We start from the raw sequence: 27,756 nt of genomic DNA, 5'->3' as shown, positions 1-27,756 counted from the left end.
TTTTTTTTTTTTGTTTTTTTTTTACCTTTGCCAAAAACTTTAAATCACACACCAAACTGACAATGTGCCCAAACAACATGACAATAGCACAGTTTCATAGAATATGGCCCAGTGCAGAGTCAACAGGGCATTATGCAGACACATGCATTCCTGACCAGCGAAGCTTGCAATCTAATTTAACTCCTATAAACACACAAATCCCCGAGGCGATGCTGCACCCGGTGTGACCAGATCTACGGATGTTTATATAGACCCAGGGGTGTCAATCAAAGGATTGGCAGCACATGACGGGCACCACCAGCACTAACAGCACCAAGAAACATGGCCGCCACTACACGATTTTTGCAATTTGTCTCCCGCGGGGGAAGGGATCTGGCGTCAAATGAGAGAAATGTTTGTAGTTTATGTCTTGGAAAATTGCAGCAAAAATGCCTCCTTTCCAACCACTCAGCTGCTGGGTTGTTACAGTGTATCAGTGCAGCAGTAAGCCTAGAGTCGAAAACAAGAAAGCAATTTGTGCTGCTCTCTTTACTTCATAGATACATAGTAACAAACACTCAGCTGTGAGCAGGACCAGGTAAGGATAGATAAAAAAAATTCCCCCTCCAAAGCAAAATTAGGATAAAACTGAGATTTTTCATTTTTTTTTTTACAAATTAGAGAGCTGCAAACCTGCAACACCCCCCACAAGGGATTTATTGAATACTATATACAGAGGTGACTGTACAGACAGGCGGGGACTAGTCCTCCAGTAACAGGTCCAGCTCCTCCAGGGGAACCCGCACTCTCAGTTCCTTCTCAGTCATTAAATCAACAATTTCTTGCAGCCGATCCGGGAAATATTCAACAGCGTCCAAATATAAAACCTGCCAGCGAGAGAGGAGGAGAGGGTTACTGGGGAAATACTGCAGAGAGGTCACCCCCCCCCAATAGGACCCCAAATATAAGACCTTCCGCTAGAGAGGAGGAGAGGATTACTGGGGAAATACTGCAGAGGGGTCACCCCCCCCCCAATAGGACCCCAAATATAAGACCTTCTGCTAGAGAGGAGGAGAGGATTACTGGGGAAATACTGCAGAGGGGTCACCCCCCCCCAATAGGACCCCAAATATAAGACCTTCCGCTAGAGAGGAGGAGAGGATTACTGGGGAAATACTGCACAGAGGTCACCCCCCCCCCCCCATAGGACCCCAAATATAAGACCTGCCAGCGAGAGAGGAGGAGAGGGTTACTGGGGAAATACTGCAGAGAGGTCACCCCCCAATAGGACCCCAAATATAAGATTCCGCTAGAGAGGAGGAGAGGATTACTGGGGAAATACTGCAGAGGGGTCACCCCCCAATAGGACCCCAAATATAAGACCTTCCGCTAGAGAGGAGGAGAGGATTACTGGGGAAATACTGCACAGAGGTCACCCCCCCCCCCCCCCCCCATAGGACCCCAAATATAAGACCTGCCAGCGAGAGAGGAGGAGAGGGTTACTGGGGAAATACTGCAGAGAGGTCACCCCCCAATAGGACCCCAAATATAAGATTCCGCTAGAGAGGAGGAGAGGATTACTGGGGAAATACTGCAGAGGGGTCACCCCCCAATAGGACCCCAAATATAAGACCTTCCGCTAGAGAGGAGGAGAGGATTACTGGGGAAATACTGCACAGAGGTCACCCCCCCCAATAGGACCCCAAATATAAGACCTTCCGCTAGAGAGGAGGAGAGGATTACTGGGGAAATACTGCAGAAAGGTAACCCCCCCCCCATAGGACCCCAAATATAAGACCTTCCGCTAGAGAGGAGGAGAGGATTACTGGGGAAATACTGCAGAGAGGTCCCCCATATACAGGACGTTATACTAGAGAGAAGGAGAGGGTTACTGGGGAAACACTGCAAAGCGGTCACCCCCCACAGGACCCCCAAATGCAATACCTTCTGCTAGAGAGGAGGAGAGGGTTACTAGGGAAATAAAGCAGAAAGGCCACCCCCCACACAACCCCCAAATACAAGACCTTCCGCTAGAGAGGAGGAGAGGGTTCCTGGAGTAATACTGCAGAGGTCACTTAGATCCCCCCCCCCCGGTCCTTAGTAATACAAGTCACTGAGAATTTAGATTGCTTAGTGGGCTGGGGGAGAATCTTCACTCGTGTAACTTGGGTACTGGATCCACATCTGCTGTGATTTTTGGTGGAACTCCCCATTCAGCTGTTGGGTTCAAGGAATCAACTATAGCTCACCTTTGCCCAGGGACAGCTTTGTATGGCCTTGTAGAACAGCCCACGGCTCCTGTCCTGATGCCCCTGAGAGACCTAAAATACAACAAAAAGGTCAGCAAGAAATGATTGCAGCTCTGGAGTATAATACAGGATATAACTCAGGATCAGTACAGGATAAGTAATGTCTGTACACAGGAACTCCACCAGCAGAATAGTGAGTGCAGCTCTGGAGTATAATACAGGATGTAACTCAGGATCAGTACTGGATAAGTAATGTATGTACACAGTGACTGCACCAGCAGAATAGTGAGTGCAGCTCTGGAGTATAATACAGAATGTAACTCAGGATCAATACAGGATAAGTAATGTATGTGCACAGCGACTGCACCAGCAGAATAGTGAGTGCAGCTCTGCAGTATAATACAGAATGTAACTCAGGATCAGTACAGGATAAGTAATGTATGTATACAGTGACTGCACCAGCAGAATAGTGAGTGCAGCTCTGCAGTATAATACAGAATGTAACTCAGGATCAGTACAGGATAAGTAATGTATGTATACAGTGACTCCACCAGCAGAATAGTGAGTGCAGCTCTGGAGTATAATACAGAATGTATCTCAGGATCAGTACAGGATAAGTAATGTAATGTATGTACACAGTGACTCCACCAGCAGAATAGTGAGTGCAGCTCTGGAGTATAATACAGGATGAGGGCTTTACGGACTGGAAAATCGGCTACAGCGACGACCACGTGCATGAGCCTTGAGGATCAGTACAGGATAAACATGAGTATAATGGAGGATGACTAGTGACAGTAATCAGTCATGGGATGTGTGCTGCCCCCTCCCTGACAGGTCACTGCTGTATGAACACTGTAATGATTCCCTTACCATAAAACGTAAGTACATCCTCCAGAGCAGAAGACAGCGGGATCCTTGCTCCGTGGCCAGTCCACGCTCATACAGAACCTTGATGCGATTGGACAGGCCTGTCTCCGGCATGACGACGTGTATGTCTCCTGTGTCCCCCCTGGAAATCACAGAGTATGTTAGAAAGTTGCAGGACATTTCATTACACATCACCAGATACCGGTCAGTAAGGGGCAGGATTTGTAGATCACCTCTGCACCGATTCCAAAAGCTTTTTCCTTCCCTCTTCTGCCTGGATAGCAAACAGATACGGCTCCAGGGCGTCGGTCGCCCTCCTGATGCCGTCGATGAACCTCCGGGCCTTGTTGACGTTGTGAGATTTGCCCTCGGACTGGATGTACGACTTCCACAGGGTCACGTTATGAGGGGACAAGCGCAAAGCGTCCATTAGGGCTTCCCTGAGCGGAGCGCGTGGGTAAACACTGACCTTCACGTGGTACTTCAGTAAGTTAGTGTGCATTACGGTGACTGCTTGCAGAGGGCTCCAGGAGCCTGGTGCCTCATCACATGCCCCAGCAGGGGGCGCCAGCGAGTCAGAGACCTGACGAAACACTGCAACAGCAGAGTCTATTCCTGCGGTGAGATACTGGAACAGAGCGAGGCAGCCGGTTACAGTGACCAAAGCAGAGTCTACAGGGAGCTTCAGGGAGTCTTCCAGCGCCCGCTCATACGCTTTCCTTGCTTTTAATATACTGACAGCAGGAACTGGCCCTTTAAACGGCACATAAATGGAACTTTCAGCAAGGCTGGTAAGGACGTGGAGGGCACGGGAGCCGGCTTCATGCCCTGGCTGTGCCCCCGCCTCTGCTTCTAGCTCTGCATACAGTAAAGACAGGCTTCGTAAAGCCTGGTCCTTTAACCCTTGGCTGCCTGCAAGTCCAATGGCGGCATCAAACACCTTCCTGGCCTCCTCTGTGCTCCCCAGCAGCCACTCCAGCAGAGCGTACTGCTTCCACAGTGCCAGGCTGTTCCGGTTCACTGTCTCTTTAAGAAGTCCTTTTGCCAGCCTCTTGCTCCTTTTCCCTTGCGATTTCAGCTTTTTCTTGTTTTTCTCCTCCAGGCACCGAACTACCTAAAAATTAAAAACCAAAGATGTCACTGCGCTATGAAATTCAATTATCTTCCTGTCCTTGCTTTTAAAAAAATGGCGCAAGTAGGCCACAGTAGACCCATGATTATGTTATTGCTTACATACGGATGCACAAAACTCGTCCTGATCCCATCTTACTAAAGCCGAATGCACACGGCCGTGAGCGGTCCGTGGTAACCCGGCCTGGATTCCTGCTGAGAGCAGGAGCGCACAGCGTCATTGGTTGCTATGACGCTGTGCGCTACATGCCGCCGCTGCACTACAGTAATACACTGGTATAGATCATACGAGTGTATTACTGTAGTGCAGCGGCGCATGAAGCGCACGGCGTCATAGCAACCAATGACGCTGTACGCTCCTGCTCTCAGCAGGAATCCCGGCCGGGTTACCACGGACCGCTCACCGCCGTGAAACACGGCCGTGTGCATTCGGCTTAACACAGCTGCAGGGCATGTTACAGTGTGTCAGAGCACTTTCTTCTAAACAAGTTCTGCAGCTGTTTCAGTTAGACATGACCGGGAGGACACAAGGAGGTTTCCATTCACTGACAGCAAGCCTTACTTTCCAAGATAACCTCTAATACCTTGGTTATTTCATACTGAAGCCACAAGACAGAAAGCTTCATCTTCTGCTCCGCAGTGACGCAGGACATGGCAGCCTGGAAGACGTCTTGTATGAAGCGTTCACCTTCCTTACACTGTCCGATCTGCCCTCGGCCCCTGCTCATAGTATCAAGATGGCCAACGGCACTGACCCCGGACAGGGGGAGTTCATAAGATGTCAGCAGCCACTGGTAAGAAGGGGTGAAGTCAAAGATGGAGGAATCGTCCAAGGAGAGATACAAGGACGTAGGGGGCGGTCTAGAGTCACAGGGAACTCCCAGGAGCTGAAGGAAGGATAGGACGAGATGGAACTTCAACTCCGCGCTGGAAATCTTGAACATGGATGGTCCAATGTCATCAAAGAAGATCTGAAAGAAGACGTGGACATGAGGGGGGCAGCAGACGGAGACACAAACTGATGGACATTAACATCCAGAATCAACGGGGCCTGATATGTGCCGAATTATCAGACAATTTGCATGCATAAAATAGCTGACATCAATTTTCACCTTTTAACACTCTTTTCATGCCAAATCTGTGTCTATCAGGACAACTGAAGAGTTGTGAATGCAGCTTTGAATGTGACTGGAGTACAAGACCAGCTCTGTGTTCTCACCTGTCTCTCGGGGTCCTCACAATCCTCCTCGGTTTGTTTTTTGGCAGCGTCCGGCCTCCACGGTATCCAGTGTTGGGCTTCCCGAGCGCACTCCATGTTCAGCCAGATTTCAGGTCGGGGGCGGCTTTTATCTTTGATGTCGATCTCCTCAACTGATCCATCATCGTCCTCTTCATCTGGGGTAGAGATGAGACAATTATACCGGACTGCAAAAATCGGTGTAACCGCTACTTTTAATAGAATTTAACTGTATTTCGAGAATCCAGCATTTCAAGATCTCTGCTTGCTGGCAGTGAGTGGGATAATTCTTGTTGACATCCAGACACTAAAAGTTAAGCATCTGTTACAACTGCATCCATTCTAGTCAATCCTCTGCTACACCAGCAGCCCAGACTTCAGAATAATCGCCTGCTACAAAGTATCAGTGCGGGTAAATGTATCCGTCTGGGGTCCGGGTACTTACTCTACAGAAACTTTCCTAAACAATTGTAGCAAACCTTCAGCTGTGAGAAGTATTCACTGTGTTCTGCTGCTAAGGAGAAAGCGAGGACTAATTTAAAGGGCATCTGTCAGCAGTTTTGTGCCTATGACACTGGCTGACCTGTTGCATGTGCGCTTGGCAGCTGAAGGCATCTGTGTTGGTCCCATTTTCATATGTGCCCGCATTGCTGAGAAAAATGATGTTTTAATGTATGCAAATGAGCCTCTAGGAGCAGCGGGGGCGTTACCGTTACACATAAAGGCTCTGCTCTCTCTGCAACTGCTGCGCCCTCTGCACTTTGATTGACAGGGCCAAAGAATGAAGAAGTCATCACACCTGGCCCTGTCAAAGTGGAGGAAGCAGCAGTTGCAGAGAGAGCAGAGCCTCTAGGTGTAATGGTAACGCCCCCTTTGCTCCTAGAGCCTCATTTGCATATAATAAAACATGATTTTTCTCAGCAATGCGGGCACATAGGAACATGGGACCAACACGGATGTCTGCAGCTGCCAAGCGCACATGTAACAGGTCAGCCAGTGTCATAGGTACAAAACTGCTGACAGATGGGCTTTAATGTCAGAGAGACCGAACCTGTACTTTAAATTTTGCAACACAGATGATTTAACTATTGTGATTTCTCCTGATATACATGAGTATTACCCAGGTTATTGATGATGACCCAGCCTCCCCTCTCCTGTTGCCTCATCCATGAGCTCCAGCCTTTGGCTCCCTTTTCTCCAAATCGAGGCTCTCCGCTATCCCAAAAAGGCTCAAAGAATTCCACCTAAAATTAAATGACCAAAAAATTTTACTATTACACTCCAGAGCTGCATTCACCAGGAGAACAGTGAGTTCAGCTCTGAAACATAATACACAAAATAACTCAAGATCAGTACAGGATAAGTAATGTAATGTATGTACCCAGTGACTCCACCAGCAGAATAGTGAGTGCAGCTCTGGAGAATAATACAGGATGTAATTCAAGATCAGTACAGGATAAGTAATGTATGTACACAGTGACTGCACCAGCAGAATAGTGAGTGCAGCTCTGGAGTATAATACAAGCAATACAGAAAACTAATTCCTGAAGGACACGTTTTCTTCCTGACAACATCTCACAACCCTCATATTCTCTGCTGTTTCTACATACACCCCATTGCCATAAACTAATTAAACATCCCTGGCATGGTTGGCTGCAGTTGGCTTTGGATTCAGTATGGATTTGTTGTCAACAGTTCTGTGCTGAACGCTTCCGACTTAATAATCCACAGTCCGGTCCTTGTGGGGTTCGTCCTGGCAGAGAAGAATCTCTCACTACAACATTTCTAATTAATCAGCAAGGAGGAGTCGCTGGCTGCCGAGCACACTATCGTCGCTGTTTATAGCCGGCTCTACAGTGAAATATCAGCAATAAGTGGAACAAAAATACCAAAACTTCAAAAAAGAAAAATTTTGCCAACTAAGGCCATAGGCCTAACTAACTGGGACAAAGTCCTCAAAAATGGGAATAAAAGATTAAGGAACAAGAAAAAAACAATGTTGATAAATAGAACTGTAAAGAAAGCAATAAATGACAAAAAGAAAGCATATAAATCACTAAAACAGGAGGGTAGCGAGGAAGCACTGAAAAACTATAAGGAAAAAAATGTAATATGTAAAAAACAAATAAAAGCAGCCAAACTAGAGACCGAGAGAATAATTGCCAAAAAGAGAGCAAAACTAACCCTAAAATGTTCTTCAATTATATAAATGGTAAAAAGTATAAATCTGAAGGTGTCGGCCCTCTACAGAGTAATGAGGGGGGAGTTGCAGAGAGCGATAAGGAGAAAGCAAAAGTTATTAAATATATTTTTCTCCACTGTATTCACAGAGGAAAATAAACTGTCAGATGAAATGCAGCAGAATGTAAAAGTAAATTCCCCATTTAAAGTGCCCTGTCTGACGCAGGAAGAAGTACAGTGGCGTCTTAAAAATATTAAAATAGACAAATCGCCAGGACCAGATGGCATACACCGCTGTATCCTAAGAGAATTAAGTAATGTCATAGCCAGACCCTTATTTCTGATATTTAAGGACTCTATACTGACAGGGAGTGTTCCACAGGATTGGTGCATAGCAAATTTGGTGCCAATGTTCAAAAAGGGTCCAAAAACAGAGCCTGGAAACTATAGGCCGGTAAGTTTAACATCTGTTGTGGGAAAACAGTTTGAAGGTTTTCTAAGAGATGCTATCTTGGAGTACCTCAATGAAAAGAAGCAAATAACGCCATATCGGCATGGCTTCATGAGGGATCGGTCATCTCAGACTAATTTAAATAAGTTTCTATGAGGAGGTAAGTTCTAGACTTGACAGCGGCGAATCAATGGATGTCGTGTATCTGGACTTCTCCAAAGCATTTGACACTGTACTGCATGAAAGGTAAGTATATAAAATGAGAATGCTCGGACTGGGAGAAAACGTCCGTATGTGGGTAAGTAACTGGCTGAGGGATAGAAAACAGAGGGTGGTTATTTCCATCCAGTGTTGCATTCATTTTTCACCAAGATCTTGCATTGATGATGGTAGAGTCTGACTGCTGCGCAAAGCCTTCTCCAGCACATCCCAAAGAATCTCAATGGGGTTAAGGTCTGGACTCTGTGGTGGCCAATCCATGCGTGAAAATTATGTCTCATGCTCCCTGAACCACTCTTTCATAATTTACACAATTTACCCTGATGCGCCCATCACTCTGGAACAGGGTAAATCTGGACTCATCAGACCACATGACCTTCTTCCATTGCTCCAGAGTCCAATCTTTATGCTTCCTAGCAAATTGAAGCCTTTTTTTCTGGTTTTCCTCACTGATTAGTGGTTTTCTTACGGCTACACAGCTGTTCAGTCCCAATCCCTTGAGTTCCCTTTACATTGTGCATGTGGAAATGCTCTTACTTTCACTATTAAACATAGCCCTGAGTTCTACTGTTGTTTTTCTTCGATTTGATTTCACCAAACGTTTAAGTGATCGCCAATCACGATCTTTCAGGATTTTTTCCCCACCACATTTCTTCCTCGAATACGATGGGTCCCCACTATCCTTCCAGTTTTTAGTAATGCGTTGGACAGTTCTTAACCCAATTTTAGTAGTTTCTGCAATCTCCTTAGATGTTTTCTCTGCTTGATGCATGCCAATGATTGGACCCTTCTCAAACAGACTAACATCTTTTCCACGACCACGAGATGTGTCTTTCGACGTGGTTGTTTAAGAAATGAGAAGCAACTCATTGCACCAGTTGGGGTTAAATAACTTGTTGCCAGCTGAAAGATAATCGCCCGGCAGTAATTATCCAATAGGAGGCTCATAACTATTTGCTTAGTTAAATCCAGGTGGCGACTTTTTCTTTGGACGGGCAGTGTATTTATTAATGATCCTGTAGAAGGATTGCATAGTAAAATATCAATTTTTGCAGCTGACACTAAACTGTAAATTAATTAACACTACAGAGGACAGTATATGGCTACAGAGGGATCGGGATAGATTGGAGGCTTGGGCAGAGAAGTGGCAGATGAGGTTTAACACTGACAAATGTAAGGTTATGCACATAGGATGGAATAATGCAAGTCACCCGTACATACTAAATGGTAAAACACTGGGTAACACTGACATGGAAAAGGACCTAGGAATTTTAGTCAACAGCAAACTAAGCTGTAGAAACCAGTGTCAGGCAGCTGCTGCCAAGGCCAATAAAATAATGGGTTGCATCAAAAGGGGTGATGAGAACATAGTCCTACCACTTTACAAATCACTAGTCAGACCACACATGGAGTACTGTGTACAGTCCTGGGCTCCTCTGAACAAGGCAGACATAGCAGAGCTGGAGAGGGTCCAGAGGAGGGCAACTAAAGTAATAACTGGAATGGGGGGACTATAGGACTCTGATCGATTATCAAAAACTAGATTTTTGTGAACTCGCCTGTAAAATCTCTTTCTTGCTTAGTTCATTGGGGGACACAGGACCGTAGGTATAGCTGTTTGCTGCCACTAGGAGGCGACACTAGGCTGAAAACTGTTAGCTTGTCCTCTGCCGGCTATACCTCCTCCAGCCTGGAGAGAGCATATCAGTTTGTGCCCAAGCAGTAAGAGAAGCAGAAAGTAAACCGAAAAACAAACTAGAACTGCACACCGCCATAGGATCAAACCAGAACCGAGGTCCCAACCGGCAACCAACTGCCCCTACATGCCGCACTGGGTGGGTCCTGTGTCCCCCAATGAACTAAGCGAGATAGAGATTTTACAGATGAGTTCACAAAAATCTCATTTTCTCGCTCGTATCATTGGGGGACACAGGACCGTGGGACATCCTAAAGCAGTCCACGGGGAGGGAAAACCAGAACCCCATGAAAAACAACTCCCTCGCGGAAGTTACTACACTGCGGCCTACAAGACCCTGCGGCCCAGAGCAGCATCCGCCGAGGCCAGGGAATGCACCCGGTAAAATTTTGTGAACGTGTGCAAGGAGGACCAAGTCGCAGCCTTACACAATTGCGACGCAGATGCATGGTGGAGGTGAGCCCAAGAAGCCCCGACCACTCTGGTAGAGTGCGCCGTAATCCCAGTGGGAGGCGCCTTGTCCCGGGAGCGGTATGCCTCAGCAATCGCTGACCGAATCCTCCTGGCAATCGTCCATACACCGAAAAGAAATCAGAAACGGACAGGTAGATCCTGAAAGCCCTCACCATATCAAGCCGATGGAGCATGCACTCTCTCGGATGAGAAGGCTGAGGGGAGAACATTGTCCTCATTGACATGAAAGGCTGACACCACTTTCGGCTGAAAAGAAGGCACTGGGCGGAGCACCACTTTATCTTGGTGAAACACCAGAAAGGGCTCCTTGCAAGAAAGGGCTGCCAATTCCAAAACTCTCCTGATAGACGTAATGGCCACTAAAAAGGCCACCTTCCAAGAGAGCAAGCGAAGAGAGACCGCACTCAAAGGCTCGAACGGAGCAGCCTGGAGAGAGCCTAGGACCAGGTTCAGGTCCCAAGAATGCAATGGGGGATGATAAGGAGGCACTGTGTGAGCCACCACCTGCAGAAATGTCTTCACAGGGCCTAACCCAGCCAGGGAACGCTGGAAAAATATGGACAGGGCTGAGACCTGTCCCTTCAAGGAACTAAGCGCGAGTACATGTTCTAATCCAGACTGAAGAAATGTTAGAATAGGAGGGAGGGAGACCCGTCTGGGAGGGAGACCGTGTTCCTCACAGGAATGCAGGAAGGACCTGTAATAGATTTTGGACGACGTGGGTTTTCTGGCCTTAATGACCGTATCAGAGAAATCTCTCCGCCTTAGGCCTCATGCACACGACCGTATTTTGCTTCCTTGTCCGTTCCGATTTTTTTGCTGATAGGATGCGGATTCATTTCAATGGGTCCACAAAAAATGCGGACAGGACACCATGTGCTGTCCACATTAGTATGTCCGTTCCGTAGCCCCGCAAAAAAATTGGGCATGTCCTGTTTTTTTCTAGTTTGCTGACAAGGATAGGCATTAATACAATGGATCCTCAAAAAAATTAAAATAAACAGATGCCATATGGACATCATCCGTTTTTTATTTGTGGACCGCAAAACACATACGGTCGTGTGCATGAGGCCTTAGAAGGAATGTTTCAATAGCCACAAAGTCAAACGTTAGGGTATCTAAACTCTGGTGGAAGACCGGACCCTGTGAAAGATCGGCCCTGAGCGGAAGGGGCCACGGTGTGTCCCCTAGAAGAAGAATGAGGTCAGAGTACCACACTCGGCGAGGCCAGTCCGGGGCGATCAGAATCGTCCGGATGCCCTCCATCCTGATTCTGCGCAGAATCTGAGGCAGAAGAGGAAGGGGTGAAGACTTACAGGAGAGAAAAGCCGTCCCATGGCGCCATGAGGGCGTCTACGTCGAACGTCTCGGGGTCCCACGCGCAAGAGAATAAAGAGATCTTGTAATTGAGTCTGGACGCCATCAAGTCCACGTCCGTCCGGCCCCAACGGAGACAAAGCACCTCGAACACCTCCGGATGGAGGGACCACTCCCCGGGGTCCACAGTCGTCCAGCTGAGAAAATCAGCCGTCCAATTGTCCACTCCTGGGATGTAGACCGCTGAGATCACCTGAACGTGGGCTTCCTCCCACTGTAAGATCTTTAAGGAATCCTTCATCACCACCAGGCTGCGGTTCCCCCCTTGGTGGTTGATATAGGCTACAGCCGTGGCATTGTCCGACTGTACCCTGAGTGGACGGCCCTCCAGGAGAGGGGTCCAATGCCGAAGGGACAGATAAATGGCCTGGAGCTCCAAGATGTTGATGGGCAGTTTGGACACCGATGGAGACCAAACGCCCTGGACTGTCCGGGTGGCGAAGACCCCGCCCTAACCTTGAAGGCTGGTGTCGGTGGTGATGACCGTCCATGTCACTGGGAGAAAGGATTCCTCACTTCCAGGTGTCCAGACAGGTAAATACGCCGGTCCAGGGAATCCGGAGATTTGTCCCAGGACGACTATATGGCACGTTCAAATGACCGGGTGTGGAAAATTGGCTTCTACCTCACAGGTTTTTTTTTTGCCTTCCTCTGGATCAACTTGCAGGATAACAGGCTGAACTGGATGGACGGAAGGCTTTTTTCAGCCTTATAAACTATGTTACTTTGTAATCGTGCGGCCGCAGCCACCCTGCACCTCACCGCTATTCCTGGATGGGTCAGTTACCCTTCAGCAGCAACAGGGGGAGTGGGGTGTTATACTATTCAGACATAATAGGATAATTTAAAGGGGTGCTACATTTTATTTGCATTCCTGATAAGATTTTGATTTATAGGCAGCCATAGGGTTGGGGTGCAATAGTGTAATACACATCTAGTTCTTTCACGCTGCACAGTCCATAGGACAACGGGGAAAATGGGCAATGGTCAAACCATGGAAGAACACATGATCCATGCAATCTATACTCGTTGCACAGTCCATAAAGGTAACAGGGGAATGGGCAATGGTTAAACCCTAGAAGGGCATATGATCCATGCACTCTATAGCGGGATACTTGCCTATTTACATCTCTACTACTGTCCTTCCCTAGCATGATCCCCTAAGGAAGGCAGAAATGGCATGGTATACAGACCCAACGTGATCAATACCACTGATGTCTTTAATAATATATATTTGTTCAGACTTCTTCTGCTCTCCTGTTAGCGCTCAGGCTGCAGGACTTCCCGCCTCACTGCTGCCCCCTGTTGTTAAAGGGCACCTAAAGCTTTGTAAAACATACACAAAGGGGCAGAAGAGCTGCTCAGAGCGCCCGGCACCTTCAGCTTTGACTGGCTTTTCCCATTGGTCTGAGCGTACAGAGTACAGATGTCATATACTTTCTATGGATCCATACATCGCATGCGCAGACAGAAGAGCAAAGCCAATGGTGCAGCGCGCTCAGAGCAGACCTTCTGCCCCGTCGTAATAATGATGGAAGCAAAGTGTTGAATCCAAGTAGTAACCATGAGAATTGGGAGTGCAGCTCTGGGTGTGACTGAAGTACAAGACATGATATAACTGAGGAGTAGAACAATAAATGATTTACAAAAGGCATTCGGCTTTATATACTGTGAAACAGAGGCCTTCAAAAATGTGGCTCTCTAGCTGTTGAAAGACTACAACTCCTAGCATGCCCTGACAGCAGAGTTGTAGTTCTGCAATGGGCAGAGAGCCACAGGTTGGAAACCCCTGCTGTAAAATAACATTTGAAAGTTTGGCGTTGGTGTGTGCACACGAGTTATATTCCTACGCTTCTACGTCAGACCGACTAGGATACGATAAAACGTAAAGCGTAGAAGGCGGCGGTGCTCAGCGCTCATGTCGGTGGGGATTTACCTGCTCTTTCGTAGTCATGTTCTTCACACTCTCCGGCTTATAGAAAGTGAAGTCGAGAAGAGCTTGGAACACGGACACGACTTTCTCGCAGTGACCGGCCTGGCGCAGGAAGTGACACTGCTGAAGGAAAATATCTGCCGAGGGAGAAAAGTTACACAAGATACGGAATAACGAAAGCTCTCGTCCATGTAGCATTTGCATAATAAAGAAGGTTTTTAGGGAGAAAAACATTTATCACCTATCCTCAGAATAGGTTATCAATATCTAATTGGTGGGGGGGGGTCCGACTCCCGGCATCGCCGCCCATCAGCTGTTTGAAGAGGCCGCAGGCTCCTCACAGCTTACCAAGTAAAGCGCTATAAATTGCATAGTGGCCATGCTTGGTATTGCAGCCCAAGCCCACTGACTTGAATGGTACTGAGCTGCACCTAGGCCATACGACCGATGAAGGTGACGTCACTGGCCTGGGAAGAGGCCTCACCTTCTTCAAAGAGCTGATTGGCAGGGGTGCCAGGAATCAGACCACCACGATCCGATACGGATGATCTACCTGGAGGATAGGTCATCAATAGGTTGCTGCCGGAAAACCCCTTTAAATAGATCTTGTGCTTCACTGCCTCACCATTCTCAAGATCTCTGCTTGCGGTCAGATGCTGAAAACCCTCCCTGACCTTGTCAGTCATTTTCACACATCCCATAATTGGTTAGAATTATATCCAGTGTAGACAATCCCCTGAGAATAGAACACAAGCACTAATCGCTCTCTTGTCCTGATAGTTTGGTACAATGTATCAGTGCAGGTAAATGGTATTCAGGCTCTGCAGTTGACAGATGACTGTCTGGAATGCATTCAATGATTCCTATGTAATGTGAGCAGTACTAGGTTCAGATCAATTATCTTCTTCTAAATGTAAAAAAAAACAACACATCTGTTCCCTGACAGCAAGCAGAGTGGTGAGGAAATGACACACAAAATATGGTAAAACAGTAAAAAAATATTGGCGGATTCACAACGGATCTTTTCTAGAATACAAAGGCTGTTTAGAAGCCTGATATGACGTAAAAAAAACGGGCCAGGATCCTTTTGGCAACTTTACAGAGAGGGAAAGATGAAGGGGGTCTCGCTATTCCTAGTCCCTGGCTATATTGTATTTCCTCACAGAGGCCACAGCGGAGGGGTTGGGGCAGAACGTGACTCCCCTGTAGTCCTATTGGAACATAGCGGTCTCTTCGACAAGTTGATGGGACATCCTACACTTAACTTGAGATACATAAGGTTTGGCATAGGTGCCATGACTTGTTGTCGATACGGGGCTTCACTCACGCCACTCCTCTATGGAGGAATCCGCAGTTATCTGAAATATTTCGCCTGGAAGGGTTTTCGCCTTGGCAAAGGAAGGGTGTGAGGTTTGTGTGTCAGCTGCAAAGAGATGGCGTGTTTAAATCATTTGAGCAATTCAGAGATGAGTCTGCCTTTCCCCCGTACGGCCCGTTATCAATTTTTGCAGTTACGTTACGTATTCCAGGCTCAGGCAAAGTTGGTGTCGCTTAGGCTAGTTTCACACTAGCGTTAAAGTTTTCCGGTACGGAGTTCAGTCATGGGGCTCAATACCGGAAAAAAACGCTTTAGTTTTGACAATTAACAATGAATGGGGACAAAACTGAACGGAATGCTCCAAAATGTATTCCGTTCCGTTCCCAGAACAGAGAGAAAACCCGAGCGTGCTGCGGTTGTCTTTCCGTCCTGGGATGCGGAGCAAAACGGATCCGTCATGACCCCCAATGCAAGTCCATGGTGATGGGGACTGTTCAAGATCGGGACTAGGAACGATGCCCTCTTGCCCTAGATGTGGGGAGAGTCCGGCGCCCCTGATACACATGTTGTGGGAGTGTACGGCACTTAGGACTTTTTAGGACGCATATCATATTGCGGTCCTGCCTGATCCGAGGACATGTGTGTTGGGAATATTGGACATAAAAAAAACAGAATCCACGTTTGGGGGGTGCAGCGTTTGCTCTTCCAGGCCAGGAAACTAATAGCTAAATACTGGCTTAGACCCCAGCCCCCACCTGGGAGTGAATTCTTTAACAGAATGGCCGAAATCATTCGCCTGGAAAAAAAGTGTATACACTAAAAAAGGCAATGTCTGGACAAGTTTACCAAAATTTTGGACAAATGGGTAGCGTCTAGGATCATGGTAATATAGCCTGACATATTAATCTTTTGGATGTGGTGTGAGGAGTGATCTCAGAGATATGTGTGATTTTGGAACAGGCATACACGAGACCGGAACAGGGATGGAGAAGAGGGGTAGGCGATCCGGAGAAAAGGTGCATCATGATGATGATGATGATTGATGATGAATGATTGATGATGAATGATTGAATGATGATGATGATGATGATGATGATGATGATGATGATGATGATGATGATGATGATGAATAGTCTTGTGTACACACAGTCTTCCACACAGGTTCCAAAATCTGGCCCCTTGAGCTGAAAAGGATCTACCTCCACGTCTGATCTTGTTAACTTGCGAGATGTTAAAATTCGCAGAGTTACTAGACCCTGGTGAATTTACGTCGCAGGTACAAGGGCCCCACACCATGGAATACCCCATGCATGAAGCATCCAATCTTGGACATCACCCGTTGTTGGCTTTTCTTAGACAGGACGGGTGTGGAATTTATGGGTAGAGAGTTGGCAATATTCTTCTTGTTGCTCTGTCGTATTATACCTTATTTGGTGGGGTGGTGCCCGTCTCATCGCTGGTTGGGGGGTGGTTTATGCAATATTATTATATACTGCAGATAAAGGGGTATTCTCCTGTATCATGTCTCGATAATTTTCTAAACGTCCAATAGAAATTTATGTACCCGTTCATGTATTCTTTGATCGGATGTTTTGTCTTTTATTTTGTTTATGTACATTGGGAAAAAAAATTGTTAATAAAAATTATCTAATAAAAAAAAATATATATATTGGCAGATAAACTAAGGTTGGCAGAAAACCATTCTGGGCATGAGAACTGGCAGTAAACTGCACATGCCTGTATTGTGCCAGCTGATGCCACAGTATACTGGACCAGGCTGCAGTGCGCCATTGTGTTGCACCCTCACATCAAACAGGAATTTGTATCTTTGAAACATATCTTGATATCTCATATGGGGACTTGTCAGAAGGCGATATCAATGGGGTCCAAGACCCTAGACCCTCATTTCTCTGGAAAGTAGACCTCAGTTTTGCCATAAGTAGACTAGGATAGGATAAGTAGGATATACCAGCACTTTGAGCGGTGGAGGTGCGACCTCTGGGACCCCAACTATCCTGAGATTTAGTGGGCTGCAGGGCAAGCATGAAAGGGCTGCAGCGCTTCTAGTCTTTCCCTGCACAGCAGCGCTCCCAACCACCCAGCCATGCAGTGAACTGCAGTGTGGCCCCAGTCATGTGAATGCACAGCGGGTGGTCTAAGCACCACTGCCCATAAAGGGATGGCATACCCTAGTGATACATGAGCATTTCACAAGATAAGGACACCACTTTAAAGTCCATGTAAGTGTCCATAGACCAGGCTGGAAACCTGGTAATGGGTGGTATGTTGGCGAAGGCTGGATATTCACAAAAGGAGCATCACGTGAGCGGGTTATCGGAAGGCAAAGCCACAGCTTTGGAACAGTTAAAAGGGGATATCCCACGACTAATGTAAGAAATGGAAATCAGACATCATCTAGTACATGAAAATCTCTTTCTAACAAAGCGAGAACCCGCCCCGCATCTCACATGGATCCATTCATTACTCTGCTAGATTTATATCAAGCTGACAGCTCGAGGGGAGTGTCCTTTCTGCTGCAGCTAAGGAGGTCTGTTATATTAGCGTGGATCCTAAAGTGTGTTTTGTGGTCAGCTAAGGGGTCCTGTCCATGCTCTCCCTATTACAGCTCAGGAGGCAGTTGAAGGATGAAACTGAGCATGTGCGACCATCTCAGTGAGCCGGACAGAGAAATAAGAAAAAAAATAATAACCAGCAGGTGGCGCTATAAAGACATATTTCAGTGAATATGCTAAATATTACATGCAATTACAAAAGAATTTGGATCCAGGTGCTGGTTTGAAAACTGTAGAATATTTTTCTTGGGATGACCGCTTTAAGTTTGTTACAAACTATCTCCTACAGGGGTGTTATGTGTAATTAAGGTGGGTTAATTCAGCAAACACCAGACTTAGCAACTTTTCAAAAAGCAACCAAAAAATGCTATTTCACTCCAGTAGAGGCTGGTGTCAAAAACAAAAACTGAAGTACCAAAAGTGCATTTGTGAAGATGCAACTAATTTATCAAACAACACGCAATGGCTGCTAAGCGTACTTTCACACTTGCGTTTTTCTTTTCCGGCACTGAGTTCCGTCACAGGGGCTCTATACCGGAAAAGAACTGATCAGTTTTATCCCCATGCATTCTGAATGGAGAGTAATCCGTTCAGTTTGCATCAGGATGTCTTCAGTTCAGTCGTTTTGACTGATCAGGCAAAAGAGAAAACCGCAGCATGCTACGGTTTTATCTCCGGCGAAAAAAACGGAAGACTTGCCTGAATGCCGGATCCGTCATTTTTTCCCATAGGAATGTATTAGTGCCGGATCCGTCCTTCCGTTCTGCACATGCGCAGACTGAAAAAAAAGTGAAAAAAATAAATGCATTTTTTCGACTGATCAGGCATTTTTAAGACTGATCAGGATTCTGATCAGTCTTACTAATGCCATCAGTTAGCATACATTTTGCCTGATCTGGCAGGCAGTTCCGGCGACGGAACTGCTTGCCGGATCTCTCTGCCGCAAGTGTGAAAGTAGCCTAAATTTGCCATAGATGACGACAATGCAGACTGGCTTAAAAAAATCCCCTTCTGTGTTTTTATGCATTTTAATCCAACATTGTGTTGAGTGCACCGTGGGACAAATGTATTAACCAACTGCGCCACGCATGTCACTTTGTAAAAGTGGGTTACATGAGCGTGGCATGCTGCCTGGCCAGGATTTAGGTTCAAATAATGGTAACATGCAGCAAAACTTACTTAAAAAAAAAATACAGGACATGATATAAAGAGAGTAAAGACTCCACTCACCATACATGCTGCGTTCGGTGCCTGGCATAACCGGATGAGAGAGCATGCTCCCGTCATGCACCGCAGACAGGGTGCTCAGACACTTTCCGTAGATGGCATTCACTTTGGACACAGAGAAGGTGCTGAACTGGCCCTGACAAAACTGCAGATATTTCTTCCAGAGCTGTGGCTCATTGGGGTGCAGAAAAACCAACTTCTGCCACTCTTTCAGCAGCGCTGCGTTCTCCCAGAACTCTGTGCACAGCCGCAGCCGCGCCAACTTCAGCTCTGTACTGGCCGGGTTACTCTCGATGGCTCTCTCCAGAATGGACAGCTTCTTCTCCAGGACCATCTTTAGAGACATCCGGTGGCTGTCCATCTCGTTCTCACTCGTGGAGTACATGCTGGGCTGATGGATCAACTCATCCTGCAGACAGACAGAATGTAAGCGTCAGGCCCCTTTCACACGGGCGAGTATTCCGTGCGGATGCGATGCGCGAGTTGAACGCATTGCACCCGCACTGAATCCCGACCCATTCATTTCTATGGGGCTGTTCACATGAGCGGTGATTTTCATGCGTGAAAATCGCAGCATGCTCTATTTTGTGCGTTTTTCATGTAACACAGGCCCCATAGAAGTGAATGGGGTTGCGTGAAAATCGCAAGCATCCGCAAGCAAGTGCAGATGCGGTGCGATTTTCACGCACGGTTGCTAGAAGACCCGATCATTATTATTTTCCCTTATAACATGGTTATAAGGGAAAATAATAGCATTCTGAATACAGAATGCATAGTACAATAGCGCTGGAGGGGTTAAAAAATAATAATTTAACTCCCCTTAATCCACTTGATCGTGCAGCCCGACATCTCTTCTGTCTGTCTTCTGTGCTGTGTGCAGGAACAGGACCTAAGGTGATTTCACTCCGGTCATCACATGATCTTTTACCATGGTGATGGATCATGTGACGGACCATGTGATGACCGGAGTGACGTCACCACAGGTCCTGTTCCTACACACAGCAAAGAAAGAAGACAGAAGAGATGCCGGCTGCGCGATCAAGTGGATTAAGGTGAGTTAAATTTTTTTTAATTTTTTTTAACCCCTCCAGCGCTATTTTACTACGCATTCTGTATTCAGAATGCTATTATTTTCCCTTATAACCATGTTATAAGGGAAAATAATACAATCTACAGAACACGGATCCCAAGCCTGAACTTCTGTGAAGAAGTTCGGGTTTGGGTACCAAACATGGCGATTTTTCTCACGCGAGTGCAAAACGCATTACAATGTTTTGCACTCACGCGGAAAAATCGGGCATGTTCCCGCAACGGACCCGCACCTTTTCCCGCAACGCCCGTCTGAAAGAGGCCTCAGATCTAGGTTCCAGGAAAGCTGGGTGACAATCCCTGTGGTTGCATTGTATATGCTGCCACCCAGCTTTTCCAGAACCAGATATCTCAAGGTCAGATATCACTGCAGCATTATGAACATGGCACCTGAAATGAGACAAACTCCATCCACGTCTTGATGTCTGTAGGATCTTCTCGGACTCTCTTGTTGTGATCCTCCACCTTTTCCAGGATGCTGGTGTCTCTGGGCTCCGGCGCTGGGGTCTTGCTTTCGGGACCACCTTTACCTTGCAGCCACATGGCAGTGGAGCTATCGTACACACCCAGCGGATTCACCCAGCTGACTGGACCGGAAGAGGAGGCAGTGGTGTGTGGTTCACAGTCCTTCACTGGAATGAAGGCGCCGGAAGTGGAGTCCGCACCGTCCTTACCGCAGGACACAGACTCCGCCTTGGCCCGCAAAGTCTGCACCGCCGCCTTGCTGTAATAGCGGTCTGCCCTTTTCCGAGACGTCTTCTTGTTGTTTGCGCCCTCCCAGATGATCTGCTGCTTCTTGGGATCAATCCCCAGGCAGGAATGACCTCTCCTCCTATACCTGCACATAAGAAACAAGGGCAGATAACTACTACTCTCATCATACAATGAACAGGACATATACTGCATGGTATTTCTGCAGATAGTGGCAGGGAAAACCCACTTTACGATTTACTTGATGCGAGTCATACCGCAATCACATCCAGAGCTGAATTCAACATGCTGCTGCTCTCCTGTTAACTATTAGGCTGTGGGACCTCACATCTCTCCATTGCCCCCTGCTTGTTCAGCATCAGAGCACGCTCGGCTGGGACGGGTTATGAAATGTTGTGCTTCCTACAACTACAATTCATCATAAAAAGTCCAGTACGGGATCTAAGTAGCTAGGGATTTGCCTGTCAGAAGCAGATTTCCAAATGCAGCTTTGGATGTTACTGGAGGGTAAGTGAAGACTGACTTGACCTGTTACTTCCTACAATGAACTGACTTGTGGTAAAGAGCAGAATTGTGAGTACAGCTCTGGAATAGAGAATAGAAAGCTTTGCGAATTAGAGTCTCTGGTGATTAAAATGACCTATTGGCACCGCCGCTCGCACCCCTTATTGAAACAATTACGAGTTTATAAAATTCCAGCCATATCTTGAACATGCGACAATAAAAAAAGAGCAAAGTGACAAGTAAACTGAACTCCTCTATGTGGTCCGCGTGACATGGGGGGGGGGGGGGGGGGGATGAGCTCAGGCTTTATCATTTAGACCCAGGCTTTGCAAAAATTTTACTAAATGCAATTATCACACGTGTTGTGCACCCTATAATCTATGGGATAGGCATGAAATTGCAGATGTTGCTTTATCCTCACCGTACAATGTCTCCCCGGTACAGCGACTTATACTCCCAGTTTGCCGGGTCGGCTTTCCTGTCAACTCTGAACGTCTCCTCTGGTGCAGACTGGGCTTCGTCCATCCCGATAGAGCGGCGGGCGTCTGACCCCCGAGCGTCCTCCCTGCAGCCAGGAACATGAAGACAGGTATAGGAGGGGTTAACCATTTACAGAGCAGTATGATGTGGGCTCATTGACACTGGGATAACATTAGGATAGGCCATCATATGGTTTTTATACAATACCCAATACGGAGGAGTCAGAGTTGCAGGACCAAGGACAGGGGCCGTGGTACTCACTGGAGTGTCGCAGCTCATCGATGGGGGTCAAACCTCCCCCAAACGCACATCAACGTGTTATAATGGAAAACCTAGGAAGCTTAGATGCAGGTCCGAAGAATTGAATACCACTGATCACCTGCGGATACACTTTTCGTTGAATATTAGGAAATTGCCTTTATAGCGATTTTCTAATATATCTCTGCCCCCCGACTATAGACAAGCAATGGTATAGAGACGCTGCAGCAAATTACAAATGCCTGACAAGGAGCTACAGAATTGGGGTTAGGTAGCTCTTTGCCCTCACCACCATTGCCATAGAAAGGAATGCACGAGGCCGTGTATGCATGTTAATAAGGGTGAGGGGGTCACTATATGTGCTTTTACCCACCTTGCAGCCCCCACTGACTGAGGGTTCTTTAAATCTCTCATATCATGCTCTTTATCATCCTCATCATCATCCTCGCTGTTACTCTTCCGCTTTTTATGCTTTTTGTGTTTCTTTTTCTTCTTTTTCCTCTTTTTTTTCCTTCTTTCAGCCCCTGAATCGGAAGACTCGCTCCCAGAGGTCTGGCCTTTGGGGTCATTGCTGTAAATCATACAATATACAACTCAGTCACTCCAGTGTACCACAGCGACATGCCCGTATACCAACACGCCTTATTCCACTGGGGCCAGCGATTGGCTGCAGCGGTCACGTGTGGTACACGGGTACGTCATTGTTGCAGCCAAGAACATGACATCATGGCTGCAGCAGTGGGGAGGGTTGGAGCAGAGGGGGTTAGGGAGTATATACCAGTGACTGTAATGTATTTTATTATTTTTACATCTTCTCTGCCTTTACCAATTTTAGACACCCCCTTTAATTTTCTCAGCAATGTCGGCACATATGAACATGGGACCAACACAGAAAGCTTTGCCATAGACATGTCATGGCAAGACCCCTGCCGATCGCTAGAATGAGGAGACGAGCTCATAGAATGCTAAGCTCCTCTCACTTCTCTCTCCTCAGAGCTCTGACATACCAAAAGTTTTTTTTTCACAGTACAGTGACAATTTTAAAAGGCATCTGTCAGCAGTTTTGTACCTATGACACTGGCTGACCTGTTACATGTGCGCTTGGCAGCTGAAGGCATCTGTGTTAGTCCCATGTTCATATGTGCCCGCATTGCTGAGAAAAATAATGTTTTCATATATGCAAATGAGTATTTAGGACGGGCACGGCATATTGATGCCTTAGACCTTTTCTGACATTAATCACCGCAGGGCGCACTATGAACGGCACAAGCGGCGCACTGAATGTAGGCTATTAAGCTATTATAGCTAAATGATAAAGTACATGGTAGATACACTATATTTGGTAGTATTCAGGTTAAATTGCCGTGTGGGCACTTTGCGATAAATAAGTTTTGGGTTGCAGTTTGGGCACTCTGCCACTAAACGGTTCACCACCACTAACCTAGAGGCTCTGCTCTCTCTGCAACTGCTGCGCCTTCTCCATTTGGATTGACAGGGACAGAGGTGATTACGTTTTCACTGCCTGGACCTATCAATCATAGTGGAGAAGGCGCAGCAGTTGCAGAGAGAGCAGAGCCTCTTAGGCCCCTTTCACACGGGCGAGATTTCCGCGCGGGTGCAATGCGTGAAGTGAACGCATTGCACCCGCACTGAATCCGGACCCATTCATTTCTATGGGGCTGTGCACATGAGCGGTGATTTTCACGCATCACTTGTGCGTTGCATGAAAATTGCAGCATGTTCTATATTGTGTGTTTTCCACGCAACGCAGGCCCCATAGAAGTGAATGGGGCTGCGTGAAAATCGCATGCATCCGCAAGCAAGTGCGCATGCGGTGCGATTTTCACGCACAGTTGCTAGGAGACGATCGGGATGGAGACCCGATCATTATTATTTTCCCTTATAACATGGTTATAAGGGAAATTAATAGCATTCTGAATACAGAATGCATAGTACAATAGCGCTGGAGGGGTTAAAAAAAAATTAAAAAAATTTAACTCCCCTTAATCCACTTGCTCGCGCAGCCGGCATCTCTTCTGTCTGTCTTCTATGCAGGAAAAGGACCTGTGGTGACATCACTCCGGTCATCACATGATCCATCACCATGGTAAAAGATCATGTGATGGACCATGTGATGACCGGAGTGACGTCACCACAGGTCCTTTTCCTGCACACAGAAGACAGATAGAAGAGATGCCGGCTGCGCGAGCAAGTGGATTAAGGTGAGTTAAATGATTTTTTTATTTTTTTAACCCCTTCAGCGCTATTGTACTATGCATTCTGTATTCAGAGTGCTATTATTTTCCCTTATAACCATGTTATAAGGGAAAATAATACAATCTACACAACCTCGATCCCAAGCCCGAACTTCTGTGACGAAGTTCGGATTTGGGTACCAAACATGCCGATTTTTCTCACGCGTGTGCAGAATGCATTACAATGTTTTGCACTCGCACGAAAAAAATCGCGCATGTTCCCGCAACGCACCTTTTCCCGCAACGCCCGTATGAAAGAGGCCTAAGAGTAACTGCAACGCCTCCGTTGCTCCTAGAGGCTCATTTGCATATAAGAAAACATAATTTTTCTCAGATGCCTTCAGCTGCCAAGCGCACATGTAACAGGTCAGCCAGTGTCATAGGTACAAAACTGCTGTCAAATGCCCTTTAAAACAAATGTGGGTTTGTCAGGTCTGTCACATACTGGACACCAACAGCACCCGATGGAGACGACTGATTACGAGGGAGCCGAGCATTTTACCAGACAGAGTAGAGCAGTCTCATAGCTGAGACTTTGTTACAAAAGGTATCCATTGTAGACAATCCCCTGGACTCCAGACTGATACATTTTATCTGCACTGATACAGTGTAACAAACTATCAGGACAGCTCTTTGACAGCTATTGATATCACAGCCTCTGGGTCATACTAATTATCATCCAACTTTCCAAGTAGCAGATATACTAGTTCACACACAGAAGGTGTTTGCACCCATCTGGGTTGTTGAACTATAACTCTCATCAGGCCCTGACTCAGCGACATGCTGTGACCTATGTGATCAGACTACCTGGACAGTGGAGAAACAGGGTGGGCGGGCGGCGGGGCGAGCTGGGTGCGCTGGTGCAGGGACAGGGCATCTTCTGTACAGAAGCTCCGATTATTCAGCCAGTCCAGTCCTGCGGATGAGACATCAATAGAGACAACACTGTAGCTCCCCCACAAATTATAGTGACCCCCAAATCTCTGGTGCCTCCCAGGTTTTCATTCCGAGTATTTGGGAACAGGAGTCACCTGAAGGCAGTAAACAGATCCTGCCTATATTAGAAGTGAGGGACAGAGGAGGTTGGGCACATTGGCGTGTAGAGGGGTACAGGGGGTCACTGGAAGGGACAGAGGGGCACAGGGGGGCACTGGAGGTACCTGGCAGGGGCACTGGAGGTACCTGGCAGGGGCGGAGGGGCACTGGAGGTACCTGGCAGGGGCGGAGGGGCACTGGAGGTATCAGGCAGAGAGGTACAGGAGGTATCTGGCAGGGGTGGAGGGGCACAGGAGGTATCTGGCAGGGGTGGAGGGGCACAGGAGGTATCTGCCAGGGGTGGAGGGGCACAGGAGTTAAATGGAAGGGGTGGAGGGGCACAGGAGGTATCTGGCAGGGGTGGAGGGGCACAGGAGGTATCTGGCAGGGGTGGAGGGGCACAGGAGGTATCTGGCAGGGGTGGAGGGGCACAGGAGGTATCTGGCAGGGGTGGAGGGGCACAGGAGGTATCTGGCAGGGGTGGAGGGGCACAGGAGGTATCTGGCAGGGGTGGGGGGGCACAGGAGGTATCTGGCAGGGGTGGGGGGCACAGGAGGTATCTAGCATGTGTAGAGGGGCACAGGAGGTATCTGGCAGGGGTGGAGGGGCACAGGAGGTATCTGGCAGGGGCGGAGGGGCACAGGAGGTATCTGGCAGGGGTGGAGGGGCACAGGAGGTATCTGGCAGCGGTCGAGGGGCACAGGAGGTATCTGGCGAGGGTGGAGGGGCACAGGAGGTATCTGGCGAGGGTGGAGGGACACAAGAGGTATCTGGCAGGGGTGGAGGGGCACAGGAGGTATTTGGCAGGGGCGGAGGGGTACAGGAGGTATCTGGCAGCGGTGGAGGGGCACAGGAGGTATCTGGCAGGGGGTATCTGGCAGGGGTGGAGGGGGTACAGGAGGTATCTGGCAGCGGTGGAGGGGTACAGGAGGTATCTGGCGAGGGAAAGGGCTCTTTGCCCGGGACACAGATAATCATTAGGGCAGGTGGACAGGGCCGGGCTCTCTCTCAGGATTACCCGTTTGCTCAGGGGCGGCACTGGCACTGGAACACCCAGCAAATGCTGGAAATAGAGCCATGTTCGCGTCTCTGTCAACAGTCCCGTCGCACACGATCTACGTCAGAGAGTTCTTCTCCGGACTACGGCTCCCAGAATGCACTGCGGCTGAAAGCAACTACTCATTGCGAGCGATGCGCCGCGGTGGCTCATGGGATACGTAGTCTGAGCTCTTACTGCGTGCAACAAGTGCTGGTGTATAGTAAAAGTCCAGTAAGAAACTCATATAAAAAGATGAAAATCTCAAGACGCGTGAAAGTGACACAAAATAAAGTCATATGACCGTTAGGATACAGTGTGGATCAGGATTCCGCCTTGTATTGGGCATTATATAAGAGCACTGGGGGATTTCTCAAAACTGGTGCAAAGGGAAAACTGGTTTAGTTGCCCATAGCAACCAATCAGATTGATCCTTTAATTTTCCATAGGAGCTGTGGAATATAAAAGGTGGAATCTGGCCGGTTGCTATGGGCAACTAAACCAGTTTTCCTTTTCAGCCACCACTAGGTGGAGCTCACTGCTCACAGATTTATTATGGCGTTGTACACAGTCCCAGTATTCTGACCAGCAGCTAATATCCAGAGTATCCCAGTCTGCAGCCCGGACAGCAGCTAGACGGCCGGAGTGACTCCATAAGGTGGTCACAGGTATCTGGAGCCATGCTGACTGCAGTGCCCCACAGCTGCTGGAGGGGGGTGGGGGGGATCCTACAGATGTGCAATTGGGTTCAGGTCTGGGGAATCAGGGGTCAGGGAAGTACTTGGAAATCTTGGTCATGGTCTTCCAACCAATGTCGGACATGTCTCATTGTCTTGGTGGAAGATCCCATCTACCCCAGGGGAGACAATCAGCATGTAGGGGTGTACATGATCTGCAAGTCTGCAAGGGTGGAATTATACCCAGATCGGTGGAGAGTCTCTTCCATAAGCTAATAATTATCCCTTTCTGCAACTCTGATAAATTGCCCCGTTTTACCCATGAAAGCAGCGAGGGATATGTGTGCAGACAGCCTATCTCACCCCTTTTATACCCACCGAGCCAGCTCACCACACCTTATATACCCACCAATGCAGCTCACCACACCTTATATACCCACCAAGCCAGCTCACCACACTTCATATACCCACCAAGCCAGCTCACAGCACCTTATATACCCACCAAGCCAGCTCACCACATCTTATATACCCACCAAGCCAGCTTACCACACCTTATATACCCACCAAGCCAGCTCGCCACACCTTATATACCCACCAAGCCAGCTCACCACATCTTATATACCCACCAAGCCAGCTCACCACACCTTATATACCCACCAAGCCAGCTCGCCACACCTTATATACCCACCAAGCCAGCTCACCACACCTCATATACCCACCAAGCCAGCTCACCACACCTCATATACCCACCAAGCCAGCTCACCACACCTTATATACCCACCAAGCCAGCTCACCACAC

At 47.7% G+C, this 27,756-nt stretch overlaps 1 protein-coding gene across 1 annotated transcript; it reads right to left on the bottom strand.

Moving 5' to 3' along the window:
- Window positions 1–671: 671 nt before the first annotated feature.
- On the bottom strand, window positions 672–26,378 carry NRDE2 (NRDE-2, necessary for RNA interference, domain containing). The gene is made up of 14 exons (XM_044271924.1): window positions 26,263–26,378; window positions 25,017–25,125; window positions 22,328–22,525; window positions 21,638–21,781; window positions 20,392–20,839; window positions 18,916–19,321; window positions 13,798–13,931; window positions 6,584–6,707; window positions 5,446–5,621; window positions 4,811–5,197; window positions 3,329–4,209; window positions 3,099–3,237; window positions 2,229–2,300; window positions 672–866 (listed from the first exon to the last, which is right to left on the bottom strand). Exons 1-14 carry the CDS (start codon window positions 26,321–26,323, stop codon window positions 741–743), a joined length of 3,405 nt encoding a protein of 1,134 aa, XP_044127859.1. The 5' UTR covers window positions 26,324–26,378; the 3' UTR covers window positions 672–740.
- Window positions 26,379–27,756: the final 1,378 nt, after the last annotated feature.

The sequence above is a fragment of the Bufo gargarizans genome, chromosome 11 (assembly GCF_014858855.1).
Source record: "Bufo gargarizans isolate SCDJY-AF-19 chromosome 11, ASM1485885v1, whole genome shotgun sequence".
Taxonomy (NCBI): Eukaryota; Metazoa; Chordata; class Amphibia; order Anura; family Bufonidae; genus Bufo; species Bufo gargarizans.
Note: the sequence above shows the minus strand (reverse complement) of the source record. Positions and strands in the feature narration are given on the sequence as shown.

Bases quoted from the DNA above. Each gene is read 5' to 3' on its own strand.
- NRDE2 (XM_044271924.1), bottom strand. From the start codon at position 26,323: ATGGCTCTATTTCCAGCATTTGCTGGGTGTTCCAGTGCCAGTGCCGCC. The intron at 20,840-21,637 runs GTGAGGATAAAG...TCTTATGTGCAG, and splicing joins TACCGGGGAGACATTGTACG to GTATAGGAGGAGAGGTCATT. The intron at 3,238-3,328 runs GTGATCTACAAA...TGTGATTTCCAG, and splicing joins CTTTTGGAATCGGTGCAGAG to GGGGGACACAGGAGACATAC.